The sequence below is a fragment of the Hydra vulgaris genome, chromosome 06 (assembly GCF_038396675.1).
Source record: "Hydra vulgaris chromosome 06, alternate assembly HydraT2T_AEP".
Classification (NCBI taxonomy): Eukaryota; Metazoa; Cnidaria; class Hydrozoa; order Anthoathecata; family Hydridae; genus Hydra; species Hydra vulgaris.
Window position 1 is genome coordinate 9,664,228 of NC_088925.1, and position 21,070 is coordinate 9,685,297.

Consider the following 21,070-nt stretch of genomic DNA (forward strand, 5'->3'; position numbering starts at 1 on the left):
AACATAGAAACCTGAAGATAAACAGATGGTTTGGATTATGGCTTATATAAGTATGCAACCCTCAGAATTAAGGTTGGCGATGCTGACCTAACAGCCGACCTTAAAATGTTTGAGGTCGGCAAAAAATTGCTGACCTCGTTTCTAGGATTTATGGTAACCCCTTTGTGTCAAATTTTTTTTTCCAACCTAATGCCGACTTCTAACAGTGTGAGGATGACAATTTAATGCTGACCTCATTTTTCCTAACTCCGAGGGTTGAGTATGATAACATAGAAACATGAAGATGAACAGATGGTTTGGATTATGGCTTATATAAGTATGATAACATAGAAACATAAGGATGAACATTTGGTTTAAATTGTGGCTTATATAAGTATGATAGAGATCAAATATAACTAAAGAAAAAAAAAGTTTCAATTTTCTTAAATATTTCAAAAAACTAAGTATTTTAAACAACCATACCCATATATTTTTGAGATATCATACAGAACTCTTGTGTAGCAATTGAAATATTTGGTTCCATAGATGCACTGGCAGAACATAGCGTCTGCGTTTCAATATTTGCATATTGACTATCATGAAAATTTTCAGCCATGCAGTATGCTTGAGTTGCCAGCATATCCATATCATCCAAGGTATTACTTTCAACGGAATGCTCTTGAAATTCGCTCTGATTTGAAAATGCAGGAAGTTTGATTAAATCTTGTGCAATCAAACTTGAACCAGGAAGTGAGTTATTTATAAAGTTGTTAAGATCTTCCTTGTGCCGAGGACTAATTAGAACTTTTTTCTAGAACAAATATTAAAACTTTTATTTTTTTTGTTATTATTAACTAAAATTTAAAATATTAAACATTTACTATAAATATTTTTATTTATATTATTAATATTGTTCAATGATGTTGTTGTTAAATCTTACAGGTTCATCTTCCAAAGATTTTTTTTCACTGCAATTTCGAATACTACTGGTCGGAGAACCCATAGAAAAATCAAAAAACACAGATGTTTTAGAATGTTTAACAGATAAGGGATATTTAAACTCTTGAGAGCACATTTCTTGAGAGCACATTTCTTGAGAACCTTTTGACATATCTAAATCTTCTTTATTCTTTATTTCAGAAAATTCATCAGCAACCTTTGTAAAAGCATCTAAAATCAGTAAATTTATAATTTAAACAGATCAATAAATATTCCTGAGTTGTGCAAAGGTAATAAGATAACTTATGTTGAACAATAGTATTTGCAGATGCGTTTATAAATTTTATGTAAAAGTAATTTTTGTAGACGTGTTTAAATTTTAAGAAAATTATTGATTCATTATAGTATTTTTTTTCTAAAATTGTAAAAATTTTGTTACAGTTTATTTATGAGCTTGCACCATTCACTGAGTCAAGAGTCCTTATTTAGGTAAAGACATTATGACAAAAGTTCAGAGAAAGACAGTTTGTTGTGGAAACAACATGTGGTGGTGGTGTAGTGGTAGAGCTCTTGCTTAATAAGCAAGAGGTTCCGAGTTTGATCCCCACCACGCCTCTGGTAGTACCGCGCTCAACTTGCTTCTCCGAGCAGCAGCCGCCTTTCGTCAAGGTTCGTGTTTCGCAGTTATAGAGTTGAGAGAGGGTTATAACCACAATTAAGCAGCCTCCTTGTCTGTAGTGGCCTTCTCGGCCTTGGGGAGATGAATAAACAAAAAAAAAAAAAAAACATTAACTTTATAAAAAAATCTTTAAAACTGAGCTCTCTTGAGAGCAGATGAACCAAAAGTAATTTAAATGTACAAAATTCTTACAATTTTTAAGACATTAATATATCAATTTTAAAACTTGTGGTTGACTATTGTTCAAAACAAAACTTATTAAGAAAAATATTTTGTTTAAAATCAATAGTGTTTGTACAGGTAAGGTGCAGCTGGATATTTGTCATTGTTGTCTTTTTACTTTAATTATATTGTTCTTTTTATTCAATAGCAAGTAAACTAGTAAACTATAATCAAAATACTTGAACTATTATTAAAGTGAATTTTTACTATTTTAAATAAAACAAGTATAATAGTATGTAGCAGCTGCCATATCCCTTGCAAGTTTTAAGTTAAGTTGCCATAACTCTTGCAAGTTACAGCCATGGCCAAAATACTTTAGCAAGCCAGATTTTTAGCTATTTTTACAATCTTTTTAACTCCTTATATTAATCTAGGTTATTAACTATGTGAAAACAATTTTTAGCAGGTATCGGATAGCTGTTGCTATGAGGTGAATTGACCAATAAAATTTTTTCCTGTTTTACTAGTCTTTTATTGGTACTTTTTAGATGCAATATCTTTAGGTATTTATCTTGTAATTTTTTAGGTATTTATCTTGTAATTTTTTAGGTATTTATCTTGTAATTTTTTATATCATTTGAGTTTTTTGATGTTTATTACTTTATTATAATGTAAAATGGGCAAAACAACACTTGTTTCAACTAATCAACTTGCAGTAATAGTAAAGTATCACAAGGTTGGTTTTTCTAGCATAGAAATCGAAAAAAAAAAAAAAAAAAAATTTCGAAGTCAACTGTTAACAATATTATTAAACATTACAAAGAAAATGGTCATCTTAGTCCTAAAAAATCATTTGGAAGACCAAATATTATACAAAACATGATGATTTGAGTATGAAAAGAATTGTAATGAAAAATCCATTAATATCATCAACAGAAATTAAGAAACAGTTACTATCTTATGTAAGTGAAAGAACAATAAAACATAGACTTTTTTCTGAGTTTATATTGCATTGCCGAGTCGTAGCCAAGAAACCTTTATTAAATGACAAGCAGCATGCAAAAAGAATAACATTTTGCAAAAAGTACAAGAACTGGACTTCTAGACAGTGGAGTAAAGTGCTATTCAGCGATGAAACTATAATTATGCCATTTGGTACCATGCATCATTATGTTAGTCGTTCTGTCAAAAAACAATATGATCTTCATTACACAATTCCTACTGGGAAGCACTGCCAAAAGTTGGGGGTATTTTTCTGCTTTTGGACGTGGAACACTGTATTTTGTACCTCAAGGCACAACTGTAAATGCAGCCAAATATCTGGAAATATTGGAAAGCAAGGTTTGTAATACAATGCAAATACATCAATGTATCACATTCTAACAAGATGGTGCACCATGTCATACAGCAAAGACAGTTCAATGCTGGTTTGTCAAAAAAAAAAAAAAAAAGACCAAGGTGCTGGAAATTAAACGGTTCCAAAACTTTATTTTTTAAGTTAAAATAAATTATATAATTAATTTGAAACAAAAAACATAAAAAAGTTATTTATTATTAAAATAGGCCCGCAAAAAACATAAATTATTTAAAGTTTAGTCATTTAAAGATGATTGAATTTTTGTACATAACATTCCCGATGAAGAGAAAGCCCGTTCAGCTTCTACGCTCATTGGGGGAATAGTTAAAATATAATCGTAGACCAACGTCAAGTTGGTACAACGTGTACCTTCTTCCTAAAATATAGAAAGTTCTTTTCATACCATTTTAGTCAAATCGTTAATATTTCGCTTTGTTTTTGGTACTGTTCATTTTTATCTCATTATTTATGGCGATGTCTAGCTGTTCCTTTAATGTCAAGCTCAAAGGTTCGTCTTTGCACATTATGGTATCTTCATCATCATCTGTTCTGTAGGTAATGCTGTAGTTTCAGTTTGTATGGATGAGAGCCGCTGGATAAGATGCACAATTAAATTAACCAAAGCAGTTTTAGTTAGCTGATCAAATATGATATCTGAGCCAAAATTATTTTGGGTTTGATCTCCTTTATGAAGATATTGTATGAGATAAGATAAATTTGTGCGTCTTTATTTTATTCTTTTCATTAAGGAGGTCTTCATATTGTTACTTAATGGTCCTACGCCTAAATTTTGCAGCATAAATGCCAAGGTAGCATCAGCTGATAGTAGATTAGCGTCTATCCGATATAAAGCCTCTACAGCCAATTTCACTGGTAACAATATAGAAACTGTTGATAATATTAATTCTAATTCAGATTCCATAAAATTAATACTCGAGTCAATCAGGGCTTTTTGAATAGAATTTTTAGTTTATAAAAACGCTCCAGCATAAAAAGTAAGCTGTTCCATCTGGTCTTATTATTTAATATTAATGACAGGTTATTATCCTGTTCAGTTTTTACATAAACTTGAAGGGTTTCATCTTTTGTTGGTGATCGTCTGAACAGCTTTACAACTTTTCTAACTTTGCTTATCAATGGAGCCAAATTATTTGCAAGTTCATTTGAATTTGGTGAGCTCTGAAAAATCTTTAGTCTGTCTAAATGGTCTTCATTATCTTCATCAGATTCAAAATAATTATCTGTCAATTCCACAACTTTTATTTCCACAACTTTTATTCAAGACGTCAACCACAGCCAAATGGATTCCATGGGTTAGACAAAGTTGTTGGTCAATGGACATTAATCCATTAACAGCCTACTTTCTTCATAACCGAAGGACCATCTGTGGTAATACAATCAATTTTTAAGTTGTGTTCTTTCAGTATGTTTTCAATTAACTTAACACACATTTCTGCTGGGAAATGTCCATTAACTCTTGCTAAACCCAAATTCCAAAATCTATTTCGAGAATGAACATTAATGCTCAAATAACGCTTATTTTTTACCGAAGTCCACTCGTCAAACGTAAGACTAAATCAATTTCCTTGACATTGAAGTTCAGATAATTCTTCTATTATTGAATTTCGAATTTTAGTAGCATATTTCATAACTATTTGGCGAATGGATTCAGATGATTTTGGCACATCAAAACTTCGAGCTACCAGCGATTTTCTTAGCTCATTAGATGTTATAAAAACTCTGAAAGGCAAGCCATCGGTGGCCGTCATTTTAGCTAAAACATTTCGCAGTGTATCTTCATCTTCATTTTTTGTATAAAAAGTTGTATTTCATTTCTGGGCCTAAAGAGTTGCAAATCAGGCGTAGTCGAAACACCAGCAGTAGATGGCGAAGTTGAAACTTCAACTTGATAATGTTTCAATAAATTTTTTAGTGAGAAGTCCTTAAATGTGTACGGAGTTCACTAGTCGAGCCACGACAGGTCTTAATTTCTCTAGCACATTTTTTACATTTTGCTGCAGCTCCAGACTTTTTCGCGCAAAAAGTAATTCCACACAGAGTTTTTGTCCTGAAATCCTATTTTAAAATCTTCAAATACTTTTGGTTTATCAGCCATGGCAACACGTTTTTGAATACTATAATTTGCAAAATATGAAAAATAATATTGAAATACAAAATAAATAAATATCAAAAATTTATAAAAATGAAGATAAAGATATGAACTTATATGAACTTTTCATATAATTATATTTTATTTCGTTAAATGTGTTATACTTTAAACTGACTGCCAATCATAAACAAAAATAATATAAACTACACACATATATGCACATGATTTTGCAATCGCAATTCCCAAGCAGTCTTGAAAAGCGTGCTTATACAAGCCTATAAGACATTACTTCCAAAATCGTTTTCTATTATGAGAAGTCGGTATTTTAAGCACATGCAAACCAGTGATTACAAAATATCAAATATCAGATGAGATTTATAACATGAAAAAAATATAACATCTCTATATTATATGAATAAAAAAACATAACTAAATCTGTAATAGAGATGTAGTTATGTCTTTATATTATATAGAGATGTTTTTAGGTTTTTTTATCTTGCCAATGAATACGTGTGTGTTAAATATTTATTCTTTTTAAATTCATTCTTTGTCTTTATTTGTTGTTGTTATATTTTTTTTATAGTTTTTTTCTGCAATATTTTTATGCTTATAACTCTCTAAAAATGTCAAAACACGCACGCACACACGCAAAAATAATATAGATTTCAAATATAGAATTGTTATTTTTGGTTTTATTACATGAAAAATTAGGTTTTTTAACAAAAAACAAAAAAATGCATTTTTTATGTATTTTTATGACAATTTTGATAAATAAGTTAAAATTTTTCCAAATTAAATACTATTTTTGAAATTTTTATACAATTTTGCTTCATTTGAGTACCAGGTTGACATACTTTAAAAAAAATTTTTTTTTGAAAATATTAGGGACCCATTAAATATTCCAGGGTCTTGAGGGACCCCTTAAAATATATTTTTATTCAAAAAAATTTTAAATCTAGTGTTTTTGTATTAGATAGAACACATTAAGGGGGTCTCACATTAAGGGGCATATATTTTTCAAAAATGTTGTTTTTTGGGACACCCTAATATATATATATATATATATATATATATATATATATATATATATATATATATATATATATATATATATATATATATATACATATATGTATGAATGTTTATATAATATATATATACATATATGTATGTATGTATATATATATATATATACATATATATATATATATATATATATATATATATATATATATATATATATATATATATATATACATATATGTATATATATATATATATATATATATATATATATATATATATATATACATACACACATACATTTATGTATATATTATATATATACATATATGTATATATATCATTTGATATATTATTGTAATATATAAAGTAATGTTGAAACCAAGTTCAAATAGTTATATGGAGATGCACAAAGTTAAGCTGAAATTAATTTCTTTTGCGATCTTTTTGAGCTGTAAAAATGACAATCTTTTTGTGCAACTGTTGAGTATAAAAAAATAGCTTTATATGATCTTGGCTATATATTACTCATATATAATAAGTTGCTTTTTTTTGAAAGTGGAATAAGTCACCTCTTCAAAACAATTATTGATAACAATGATTTAAATGTAACGAAATCTCTTAATTTGTAAAATAATATAAACCAATTGTGTTGAAAATTATGGAGGTATTTTTGAAAGAAGGGTTGCTAGTTAATTGTATAGCATGTGAAAACACAAACCTTTAAAAATCTCTGTTTAAAAACAAAGTGTCTTATGCCACTTTCGAAATAAACAGCTCACATGGTATTACTCTGGTGAGTTTTTTGCTAATTAGTCAACATTTGAACAAAAAAATCATTAGAGTTATGGCATATATGCTACTACTCTGGTGGTTTCTATATTTTATTAGTCAATATTTTATAGAATATATTTTAATTATATATATCATTGCTTTGTGGAATTTTTTGATGAAGCTTAATGCACCTATGAAAAGTAATGTCATCAGCACGATAGCTTACAGCACATCCATAGGCAAAACAAGGCATGTCAATATGTGTGTATATATATATATATATATATATATATATATATATATATATATATATATATATATATATATATATATATATATATATATATATATATATATATATGTATATATATATATATATATATATATATATATATATATATATATATATATATATTGACATGCCTAGTTTTGCCTATGGATGTATATAGAAATCACCAGAGTAGTAGCATATATGCTATCACTCTAATGATTTTTTTGTGTATATATAAACATATTGCATATACATACATATATATATATATATTGTATATATAGTATACATAATATATAAATTGTTTATATAATGATATATAAATTGTTTAAATATAGGTAAAAACTCACAAACATGGTTTTATTTTCTCAAAAATCTTTTATACTACCTGAAATACAATATCTTCTAGCATCATGTTGAAATATAGCTGAATATAGCTGAATATAATCTGAATGTCTATTTTAGTAATCCAAATATTATTAGAATAAACTGAAAATGGTAATCAGTTAGCAAATAATTCTTTATAAGATAGTATAAGCTGCCACACATAAACTGACATATAATTCAATCTTTTGACTAGGTTTTAATAAAAAATTTTAGTAAAACTTAAAGTTCCATGAAATGTTTTGGGTTAACCAAAATGGTGTCCATTTAAAAACTGGCTTCAAAAAAGTCACATGACTTTTTTGTTTATTAAATGTTTATTAAACCTCTTTGGGATTATGCTAGTTTGGTGTACTGAGATTACCAAAGAACTGTGTCAAAAACTAGTCAATTCTATGCCTAAATGTATCAAACTGGCACCTAAAAACAAAGGACATTCAACTAAATATTAAATTATAGATAATTGTATTTTTTTAGACTATGTGTATAAATAAAAATTGGTTTTTTCATATTTTAGGTATACTTTTTAAACCTGGCCAAAGTATTTGGCCATGACTGTAGATACATTGATGCCTGATAAACTAATACTATTACAATTACTTATTGTTATGCAAAAATGGTGAGTAAACAAAAGAAGTAATCTGAAATATTTTTAATAATAAGTGAGTCTAATTCAAACATTTCAAAATTTTTTAAAATTTTAAATAAGTTATGATATACACCTTATGAGAGTCTTGTTGTTAAGTTGTGGAATCTCATTGTTAAGTTGTTACCAATCAAGCTGTAAAATTGAAATGAGTGAACAAGGTAAGTTGAAAAGAAAACATAATGAAAGAAAAAATCATACAAAACCAAGAAAGAAAATTGTTTAATAACATGTAGAATGGTAACTTTTTATTTGAATTTATGACATCATTTCACAGACCCGATTTAACCAAGATAAGTTTTAAAGGTCCATAAATAAAGTAATATATTGTTCATAGATTAATAAAAAAATAATTTGGATTAAAAATCAATCTATTTATGCCTAAAAATAGACCAGCTAACGTCTGTTCACAAAAAATCCGGACTGATTTCAAATGTACACAAATTGTTCTAAATTTCGAATTTTCGATTTGAAATTTTTAAATTTAATCGGTCAACAACAACAGTTTCATTTTGTGGCAAAATTGAGTTTAAATAATTAATTCAAATAAACATGGAGCATCTAAAAGAGAACGATGTTAGAAATGTGATTGGAAATTTTTATAAACAAAACATAAACAGTGGAAAGAAATTTACAGTGGATCATTTTAAGAAAATGGGAATCGCTAAATCTACAATTTATGACATAATTAAAAGGTCTGAAAATAATTTGCCAATGAATAGAAAAATCGGTTGCGGCAGAAAACCTTTTAAAATTACACCAGAAAAGAGAGAGTCCATGATTGCAAGAGCAGAAGAGAGAATTGGGATTTCGCAAAGAAAATTGGCACTAAAATATAAGATAAGCGTTTCATACGTAAATAGATTATTAAGTATGCATGGACTAAAGTATACCAAAATAAAAAATGCACCAAAAACAACAGAAAAGCAAGAAATTAAACAAAAGAAAAACTTATTAAAACTTTCAAAAACTTTTTTCAAGCCATCAAATGAGTTTGAAATCATCATGGACGATGAATCTTATTTCTGTGTAAATGGTGCAAATTGTTCACAAAACTCTGGCTACTATACAAAGGATAGTTCTCAAACTGATCCTAACATTAAATTCAACTTTAAAAAAAAGTTTGACAAGAAAGTTCTTGTTTGGATTGCAATCAGTCGTTTTGGTCATTCATCGCCTTATTTTGCTGTAAAAAACTGTGCACTGGATGCAAAAACTTATTCTAAAGAATGTATTACAAAAAGACTTCTTCCATTTATAAATTCCAAGCATCAAAACATGAAAATTTTATTTTGGCCTGACGGAGCGAGATGTCATTATGCAAAACACACATTAGAAACTTACAACACTTTAGGTATTAACTTTGTCAACGCTAAAGATAACCCCCCAAATGTACCGCAGTTAAGGCCAATTGAAAATTTTTGGGCACATTTAAAAGCAAAAGTTTATGGAACTTAATTTACTGCGAAAAATCTTGACCACCTTAAGAATAGAATTTGATTAAAGTTGAAAGAGTTTGATCCAGACTACTTTTTCAACCTAATGGATTCAGTCAAAACTAAAGTTCGAAAAGCCGCTGATTTAGGACCACTTTTGGTTATAAAATAGTTAACAATGTCCAGTCACTCATTTTAGTTTAAATTTTTGTCAAAAATCGATTAATTTTGTATTCAATTAAGAACAATTTTTCATTCCGGATTTTTTGTGAACAGACGTTAATTCAGGATTTTATTAATTTAGGATTTTTTACTTTACAAAATATAATAAACACTTCAAATCAAAGCATTTATCTAATATTGCTACTAAAGTTTGTAATGAAGTTAATAAATATATTTTTTAACTTGATTGCCAAGATTAAGACTTATAAAAACCATAACTTCTACCTTTTTTTTATTTTTGGAAAACAAAACATTAAAGGAAGTTGAGGCATTAAATGAAGAAAATTTTGTACTGAATTTCGAGAAAAAAAAGTTGATAAATGTAATAAAAAAAAACTTTGATGATTCTGCATGATTTTTAAAGTATTCTTTCCTAATTTAATTTTTTAATTTATCATTAAATTATTATTCTATTTAAGATCTTTTTCCTATGTTCTTAGCTTGAGTTTTTTTAAATTTTGCAAATCTTTAATTAATGGCAGCAAACTACTTTGAGCTAACTTAAGAAAACCACTTTGACAGGGAAACTACAATACTTCCTGACTTAAAAAAATGTAATATTTGAAATTTAACTATTTTATTTACTTTTTAAAATGAGGCTCAAGTGCCAATTTTTTTCCCCCTAAACTCAGCATCATAACTGAAGATCTTGTATAAGCTTAGTTAAATGCAGGACAGTCTAATCTTGGCATGATAAAATTGACTCCAACCATCAACAGAGTTGGTGACACTAAAACTGTGGAGACGAAAGTTAAGTTTGAAGGCATTAGTAAAGTTGCTTTTTACTCAAACCAGTATCAAGGTTTATCAAAGAATAGCAGCAACACAACTGATTATGTGGTTGCGTATTCCAAGGATCTTGCCCAGCTTCTGACTGAAGCCCTCCTTTCTCAAAGAGTTTTCCAGAGCCATATAGTCAAGTTGAGAATTGATGGTGGCGGAGGGTTTCTGAAAGTATTTCTTGGCATTATTGTGCATTGAGGACTTTCAGTGTGATTCAGGGTTACCACTACACAACCCTTGGAATTAGGAAAAATGAGGTTGGTACTATATTACCGACTGTTAGAGGTCGGTAAAAAAAATTTGACACAATGGGGTTACCATAAAACCTAGAAACAAGGTTGGCAATTTTTTGATGATCTCAAATATTTTAAGGTCGGCAGTTAGGTCGGCATTGCCGAATGCCGACCTTAATTTTGAGGGTGGACTAAATAAAAAACTTTAAACTTAAATTACTGAAGACAGCAGTGTCAAGCGCAAAATGTTTGTGGGTATTTCAGAAGGATACCGGAAAAACTTAAAAATATTAGACAGATCTTGTCTCAAACCAATTTTAACATAACCAACAAAGTAGTCTCAAGTGACACAAAACTTGCCAACATCATTTGTGGCAACATAGAATCTCACATTTGTTGCAAGTTATTAAGAAGTAGCTGACAGTGATATCAAGTCTGAAAGTGATATCAAGAAAATAAAGTTTTGTGGCAATGTGGTCTATGAGGCATTTCTGTCTGGATCTGAAAACAAACATATCTTGCAGCTTATATCATCCATGGAACTTCATCTTCTCCCTGGTGTGGTCAATCACATGTAAAAAGCCTTGGCAGAAGTGGTCCTCAGCTTCCAACATTCAACAAAAACAATATCATGGTATTTTGTGACAGACATTTTGCAGAAAATGCCTGTCATAAACTTCTCAGCAATTTAGATCTCTTTCAAAGGATGGCAGAAGTCTGCTTTACAGGTTTTTGGAATCATTGATGTCTTCAAAAGTTTCAGTCAGTGGTGACAACATGTTTTGGTATGATACTGGAGGATGACTTTACTGAAAAAGTTGGTCACTTAAGAGACTCATATCATGCAGTTATGTACAGCATGACCTTAAATATCCAGAGAAAAACTAAAAGAATTATTTGAGAAAATCTTTGATTACTTTTATCTTATTTGTAGAAAATCAATTGAGTCAGAGCAAACCATATTTTTATTTAATATGTAAATTGTTTGAAGTAACAAATTCTACTTTTAGAGTGTTTTTGAATGTTGTAAAAATGCAAAACTTAAAAGGCTGTCATTTTGCTCTATTGTGAAAAATGCTAAAAACTGAAAAAATCAAGATTATTTCCTTGGACAAAATAGTTAGATTTTAAATTTTATATTTTGGAATCAGGAAACATTGTAGTTTCGCCTCGACAAAATAGTTTATTTTGGTAAGCTCAAAGTAGTCTTTATTCAGTTTTTACAACAGTAAAATCAATAAATTTTAAAAGAATAAAGTTTTAGATACACATATTGCTCACCAAAGAACATATAAAAACTATATAACATTATATGACTTTATAATTATTAAAAAGTGAATTATTTATAGCAATCACTTGGGGGATTATTATAGCAATCACTTGGGGGATAGCTCTTTTAAAGTTAAACAAACAAAAGAAAAACAAAAATTTTAAAAAGTAAAAATAACAAAATCCTCATCATCATCATCATCATTATCATCAAAAAATACCTTGACTTATAGGTAATGCGCAACAATCAGTTCCAACAGGTAATCTGCCATTAAACTCACTAATTATTTTTCCAACCATAATTTTTGGAGCTAAGAAATTTTTTTTCAGAAATAATTCTGAAAAATTATTCGATTGATTAGGTACACAACTAACAAGTTTACAACTACTAACCAATTCTTCATGTGGGGACTCGCATATGACATTTGAATCTTTAGAAACAAATTTTGATTCTTCTTTAAAAAAAAAAGGTTATAATAAAATTAAACTTTTTTCAACATTTTAAAAAACAACTTTTAACAACATTTTCACATTTCTAGACAATTTTTGAAAAGATTTATTAACCCTTTAACAACTAAGTTAAAAACAGCTATGTGCATAAAATAACGATTTTAGATCATGAACAATTGAAAGGGTATATAAAAAAAAATACTTGTCAGAATATTACAAATGTGACCTTGTTTTTTTTTTTTTGAGAAAATAGACTTTAGGATCATTTAAAATAATTTTTTTTTTTAATATAGCCATTTTGGCTTGAGAAAACATTTTATTAATGAGTACACATACATAATACCTTTTTAGGAAAAGCCCAAAACAGTATGGTAAATTTTAAAAGATTCATGAGGATGTAACCCGGGTTGTGATGGAAATTACAAACAAAAATAGTTTTCAAGGAATATCCTTTAGCAGTCAGTTTCCCCTTTGCATAACAAACACGACATCATTTGCGATGCCTATCATTATTACTTGCCTTGCCTGGCAACAACATTGAATAAAAGTGTCTGCCAAGTGTCGTGTTCTTTGTTTCATATGTTTTTCATGCACTTTAACTGTTTTATCTTTTTGTTTTAGATTTTATTATAAAAAATAGTGACATTATTTCATTAATTTTAATCAAACATCCCAAGAAAGTGTGTCAATAACCCATATTCATTATGTTATATTTGTAGCAAAGTTGGTTTAACAGAAACATACTTTCACACCAGTGATCAAGAAAGCTTACCATTTGTACTTTGGTTGTAAGTTAAGAGATCAAGAACAACCATGGCTCCTCAGATTTGTTGTACTTCTTGTAGGGCAGTGCTTTTTAACTGGTAACATGGCAAAAGATGAGCCATGCCATTTGCAGTACCTATGATTTGGAGGGAATCAACTGACCATGTTACTAACTGTTACTTTTGCATAGTACCCTCCATAGATCATCATGACATCACAAAGAAGAGGACACAATCAATACAATATCCAAATATTTCAAGTGCCTTGAGACTAGTGCTCCATGGTGAAGGTCTTTTTGTACCAGACCCACCAACCAACATATTGTTAAGTTCAGTAATGATAATGATGCCAATGAAGAAAACTTCAGAACCATCAACTTCAGAAGATGTGAGATTTCTACCTACTGCAATTGATAAAGATCCTCATCAAATCTCTTAAAATGAACTTAATAATCTGGTTCAGGATTTAGGACTAAGAGCAAGGCTGAGCTATTAGGATCCAGAACATCGGAATCTACTTCAAGATGGTGTTAGAATAAGTGTACTTCACAGCAATCACAGTCAGTTTGAACTCTATTTTTCATTAGCAGAACAAGTTGTCTATTGTCATAATGTGGCTGATTTGATGGATGAACTAAAGATTCAGTATGCTAATGAAGAATGGAGACTGTTTATAGACTCATAAAGCACAAGTCTCAAGGTTGTACTTCTACACAATGGAAACACTCTACCATCAGTTCCCTTTACTCATGCAGCTGGATTGAAGGAAACATATGACAATATGAAGCTAGCCCTAGTCAAGATCAAGTAGGAAGAACATCAGTGGCAGATATGTGGTGACTTAAAAGTTGTAGCACTTATTCTAGGATTGCAGCTTAGTTAAATAAAGTTCTGTTGCTTTCTCTGAGAGTAGGGTAGTCAAACTTGGGCGGATCATTACATCATACAGAAATGGTCTAAGAGACAATCCTCAGAACTTGGTGTCAAGAATGTATCTACATATAAAACTTGGGTCTTATTATGGTTTTATCTTATGAGATCTATGGCTCTTGGGGAACCACAGAGCTCATAATTATAAGGAAATTGTTGAGAGCCTGTTGGACTCATATCAGACACTGTGCTGCAATATGTCATTGAAGCTACACTTTCTACAGTCATCTGGACTTCTTCCCTTCCAGCTGTGCGGATGTGAGCGCAAAACATGGTGAACACATTTATCAGGAGATGGCTGAGATAAAAAAGCGGTACCAGGGTTGATAGAGCACCTCAATGATGGCAGATTACTGTCAGACAGAAGCAAAAGAATGTCCAGAAGCTGTGTACAAATGAGCATATCAACACCCTAGAGTGTTTAGTGTGAAATGACTAAATGTTTTCTTTTAAATCCATGTATAATATATGCATAAACATGATAAATTGTATCAATATATTGCATAAAAACTAGAGCTTACACAGCAATTTCGGTATGATATTTGAACTTAGCATGAAAAACTGCACCAGATATATATAATTTTTGTTGTTATACAAAAAAAGTTAAAATCTGTTGTCTAGTGTAGCATGTAAACAATTTTCACTTTGTAACCTGATTTGTCTTTGGTTGCACAACATTTGCAGGCTAACATTTTATTATCTTCGCTGCGAGTTTTGTAAAAAACAGCAGTTTTGTAAAAAACAGCCTTTTGTAAGTTGCTTATTTAATCTCTTTTCGATTTGCATGAATGGTTCTACAAATATAATTCTTCTTGGACAAGAGGAGGCTGGCAAGAGAAGGACTTATGTAGTAATTATCAGTGAACTATATGAAAATTATTTAGAAATGGCCCCATCAGCTCTATTGGTATATGTTGGCTTAAAGGCATTGTAAAATTTTTGTCATCATTATACATTCTAGTACCCAGTACACTAGGAAACCAAATGTAACACCAAATCATGCTCTCTTTGCCTTTATATTTTGATGAAAATACAATCTGTTCTTAAAAAGAACAAGGGATTCATCAACACTTGAGTGTTGTTCGGGACTGGACTTTGACAGCGCTCTCTAACCATGTTGAGGAACCATCTGACCTTACGCAATCAATCTCTATTAGAATCATTAAGTTTATAACTAAAATCATAATTGTTATTAAAAATGAGGAAATATGAGAACAACCTTGAAACGGTCTCAAGACATGGTTTTCCAAAAGATTGGTGTCCAATAAAGATCTTAGGTGGTACAATACATATTCAAATTTGGTTTATGTATGATACTAATTAATATAATTAGACCAAAAAAGGTTTTCATTTAAACTACTGTAACAGCTTTCCATTTCTTCAGCAGTCTTCTCCATTTAAAATTTAATGCCAGTGCACAAAAGAGCGCTGGCAGGTTGGTCTTTTTTAAGTTAGCCTTAGCGATTTAAAAAATTTATTTTTTTCTGCTACTTAAATAAAAATAAAAATAGCGAGAAGAATGCTTTGAACAGATACTAGATAAAAGAATGCTTTGAACAAATACCAGATAAAATAATTAAAAAAACTAGTAAAAAAAGCAGTTTTCATAAAAGTTTAACAAATGAACAAAAAAAATTTTTGTTGCAATTTAAAACAAAAGGCTTTTAAATTTTTTGGCAAGCACTTTTTTATGCGCTCGCCCAAGTTTTTGTGGGCGTGTGAGCGCAAAAAGACTTGAGCGCGAAAGCACTGGCTGAACGGAGAAGACTGCTTCAGGTAAAAATTATTGGCCTTTTCTGGGTGATTGTTCAAAAAATTTTTTGCAGTATCTTTCAGCAAGAATATATTTTAAAATAGCATCAGCTAAGCTTCAAAAAAGTCAAGAGTACTGTCTCCTCCTATTCTAACATTTAGACCTTCAGTGGAAAAGAATTAAGAAGTGTCATTAGATTTTTTTCTCATTATCAGCATTAACATTTTAATTGTAAGTCCCATCTAATTGTAAGTCATCCCATTCTAATTGTAAGTCAGTTTAATCAAAAAATACACGACCAATGATCAGTTGATGTGATCAACCACCACAAACACAGGGAAACCTAACCCTAATTTGACCTTAGTTAGGTTGTAGGTGACAAGCACCTCTCTAGGGCAACATGATCAAATGAATGTAAACCACTTGTATATCTACTTCCACCTAGTTCTCACACATTTCTGGGGCTGTGAAACATCATAAGAGTTAAGTTTCATAACATTCCTTTTCACATAAGAGTTAAGAGTGAAACACCATAAGTTGTTAAGTTTCATAATATTCCTTTTCACAATCAGATTCTATACTCATATCACTAGATGATTCCTCATAAATTTCTTCGTCAGTCTCCTTTCATTTGCTTTCTTCTCAAATGCGGAAATATCATTGCAGAAATTTTGATTTTTAGGGGTATTTGTGATGGAATGTAAAGGTAAGACTAAATTTTGAACTGGTAAATCCTCAGACAAAGGTAGCAGTTCTTCATTTACATAATCTAAAATTCTTTAAAAATCGCTAGAATCACTAAGATCAATATCAATATTGCTATCTCCATCACTACTATCAAACAAAATATCAAGGATCTCTTTTATATCAACTTGTTCTCTTTTTAACCATTTTTCGAAATTAATTTTCAATTGATCTATAAATGCAAATAACAAACGGTTTGAAAAATCAGCTTTAGAAATTATTTCTATTTCAGATATATATTTAAAATTTTTCCCTATACCCCTAAAAATATTCAGGAAAATTTAAAATTATTGATGGACTGCCAGGTTTATCACATGTCATTTAGGAACTGATTTTATGCACCGCTGTTTGGTCACTCGTCATTAAAGGGTTAATAATGTATTTGTTTTTTCTTGATTTTATAATTACTTAGTATTTACTTTACCAGATATAAAAAACAAAATTTATAAAAACCCCATGTTAACTTTGTGTGTAATAATCTATTTTTGTTAGTATAAAAAGCAATTTTTTGTTTTAATGTTTTAAAATGGTAAAAGAATGCTTTCTAAGTTTACATAAAGAGGTCAATTTATTTTTAACTTCAGGCATTACCGAAAATTTCTTTAAGATAAAATTAAGTGTATTCACCCCCCCCCTTCTGATTTAGGATCTTTTTTCGGTCATTCTAAAAAATATAAAATGTTTTTATCTGAAGTTTTTATTAGGGGGCATTCATAAAGTACATAAGTAGTATGATCATTTGCTTTCTTGTGCAGAGATTTTTATTCAAAATAAAGTGCTTTTGATTTTTAATTACTTTAAATTAAGTCCTACTTCTATATTAAAGTTAAATTTAGTTTAATTTACTTTATGGATAAAAACGTAAATTTACATATAAACTATTTCAATACAATCAAAACAAACAAGAAAGTAAATTTACATATAAACTATTTCAAAACAACCAGTAAAGTTACTCCAGATAAGTTACTAAACTATTAAATATAGTTAATATGCTCAAAGACATTTACTTGCGAAAGTTGGCAATAGAAATGTTTCTATTTATATCTTATATGTTGTTAACACAAAAAGCATTTAACTAAAAATTATTTCAACAACAAATTTAGAATAGAATATGAAAAAGACAATACTATTTTGTTTATATTTTATTTATAGCAGTATCAAGATTAAAAATTTTTTATAAATATGCAAGTTGTTTTTTGGAATTCATTTTAGAAATATATTTGAACAAGTGAATTTTAGTCTTCTAAAATTCTCTAATTTAAATAACTTGAAAAATTTAAAATAATTTAGCAAATTTTAATGCTAGCTTACAATAATTATAAACTGAATGGAAATTGCTGGGGGATTTTTAATATCCTGTGGCATAGCAAGGATCATTCCTAAAAATCAAGTATAGATCTAGCTACAGTAAAAATATTAGATTTAGAAAACAGTGCAAGTGAGGAAAAAAGTTTTATTTAAGTCAAAAACATATTTAATAGCTAAATATTTTGTTGTAAATGCAAATTTGTATTTGCGATAATAGCTATTTGTATTTTTTATTTCTTGAAAATAGTTTAAAAATTAGAAGCATTTTGCAAACATTGCAAACAATAAATGAGTGAAAAAAAAACTAAATTATAAAAAATGTTAAATTTAAAAAAATTAATTATATTATCTTTTCAAAATATTTTTTTTTTTCAAGAAAAAAAAAAAGAAAAGAAACTTAAGCATATACTTTAACTCATGGAAATATAAGTCGATTTATTTAACCAGTTATTTTTCTCTCACTTTTCTTATTGCAAAACAATTTGAGCAAAAAATTGAATGAAAACATTAACTTAATAATCCTAATGATGAAAAAAATTAATTATACTTAAATTTTTAATAGTATGCAAGATGAAGATGCAATAACTAAGAAAGAATGTGGTAGCTAAATTAGTTTAGTATTTTTAGGAGTTTACTTTAGTTTTTTAAATTTGATCTTACTCCTTTGATCTACAGATAACAATTGTTTTTGCAAAAGTATAAAGTTTAAAGTTTTATGACAATCATGTTTCAATAAATATATTAATTAGAATAATTTCATTTATTTAGCTCATGTTATTTTAAACGCATTTTATGTTATTGTTAATGTTATAAACTGTATAAAACAGCAAGAAAACAATGTAGCAAAGTTGTTTTATATTAAAACAAACTTTTTACATTGACAAAACAACTTCGCAGTATTTTTTTTTTTTTTTTTAATAACTTTTTACTATAACAATTTAATACACTTTAAAAATAAAATGTGCTTTATTACCAGTATAAATGGGGTATTAAAAAGATTTTTATAAAAGTGGTTTAAATATTGTAATATTAGTGTTTTATAAAAGTGGTTTAAATATTGTAATATTAGTGTTTTATAAAAGTGGTTTAAATATTGTAATATTAGTGTTTTATAAAAGTGGTTTAAATATTGTAATATTAGTGTTTTATAAAAGTGGTTTAAATATTGTTAAATTAGTGTTTTATCAAAGTGGTTTAAATATTGTAATATTAGTGTTTTATAATAGTGGTTTAAATATTGTAATATTAGTGTTTTATAATAGTGGTTTAAATATTGTAATATTAGTGTTTTATAAAAGTGGTTTAAATATTGTAATATTAGTGTTTTATAAAAGTGGTTTAAATATTGTAATATTAGTGTTTTATAAAAGTGGTTTAAATATTGTAATATTAGTGTTTTATAAAAGTGGTTTAAATATTGTAAAATTAGTGTTTTATCAAAGTGGTTTAAATATTGTAATATTAGTGTTTTATAATAGTGGTTTAAATATTGTAATATTAGTGTTTTATAAAAGTGGTTTAAATATTGTAATATTAGTGTTTTATAAAAGTGGTTTAAACAATGTAACATTAGTGTTTTATAAAAGTGGTTTAAATAATGTAATATTAGTGTTTTATAAAAGTGGTTTAAATATTGTAATATTAGTGTTTTATAAAAGTGGTTTAAATATTGTAATATTAGTGTTTTATAAAAGTGGTTTAAATATTGTAATATTAGTGTTTTATAAAAGTGGTTTAAATATTGTAATATTAGTGTTTTATAAAAGTGGTTTAAATATTATAAAATTAGTGTTTTATCAAAGTGGTTTAAATATTGTAATATTAGTGTTTTATAATAGTGGTTTAAATATTGTAATATTAGTGTTTTATAAAAGTGGTTTAAATATTGTAATATTAGTGTTTTATAAAAGTGGTTTAAATATTGTAATATTAGTGTTTTTACTTTTACTTTTCTAAGAATCGTTTTAAGTAAAAACAATTACTAAATGTCGTAATAATATTAAATACATTACTTGCACACTATAACTGCAACCTAAACTTTAAATTGGAACTGCAAATTGAACTTGCAAATTGAAACAGTAACTTTAGCTATTTAAACCACACCATACCAGAATATTAAAAGATATTATTTAAATATGATAAATATTATGTATTATATATTATGAAAAAGTTTAAAAATTTCAAAATTTCAAAAAAAGAGCTGAAAAATTAGCTGAACTAAACTTAAGACTTTAAACAATGATTGGCATTTTAATTTCATAATAAAAAAGTACTGGTTTCTAATATCATAACTATAACATTAAAACCATCATAAAAACGATTGAAATAATTTTTGAAAATTTAAAAGGCAATAAAGAAAAAATAAAATAAATAATAAAAATTAATTTAAACTGATTAAAAAAAATTTACTTGCAGCATTTGAAACAGCAAAGGTAAAAACAAAGCTTCTCAATTAAATAAAGAATTTTGAAAAAGTTTGTTTTAAATTAAAAGTTTTTAAAATGGCCTTTTTTAAAAAATTTAGTTATCTTTAAAAAAAGTTTATTTATTTAAAGTAGAGTCTTCTTTTATTTTCTATTTCGTAAAGATTTTTTTTGGAGAAACACAAAGTGACTTGGTGTTTTTCAAAAAATCGTTTTTAATGTATTAATTTTATTCATATTTATTCTTTCAGATGCCCATAAGTTAAAATTGGAGCAATGAAGAGAGTTCCATCCGATGCGAAAAAAATTAAAGAAGCTGTAAAAGCTGTAAAAAATGGTGGAAGCTACAAAGTGTCCTCTAGGCAGTTTGAAATCAATGTCATGACATTAAAGAGGTTATGCAGAAAAAACATAACATCTCTCCCAGGGTG

The 21,070-nt window shown here is 28.1% G+C and overlaps 1 protein-coding gene across 1 annotated transcript in view; it reads right to left on the reverse strand.

Moving 5' to 3' along the window:
- The window catches only part of LOC100211251 (uncharacterized), an 88,071-nt gene that overhangs the window by 23,119 nt on the left and 43,882 nt on the right, over positions 1-21,070 (reverse strand). The window contains exons 7-9 of the mRNA XM_065799167.1: positions 12,489-12,722; positions 920-1,149; positions 463-790 (exon numbers count right to left, since the gene is read on the reverse strand). Coding sequence (XP_065655239.1) covers positions 463-790; positions 920-1,149; positions 12,489-12,722 — 792 coding nt within the window. The remainder of the gene's footprint in view (positions 1-462; positions 791-919; positions 1,150-12,488; positions 12,723-21,070) is intronic.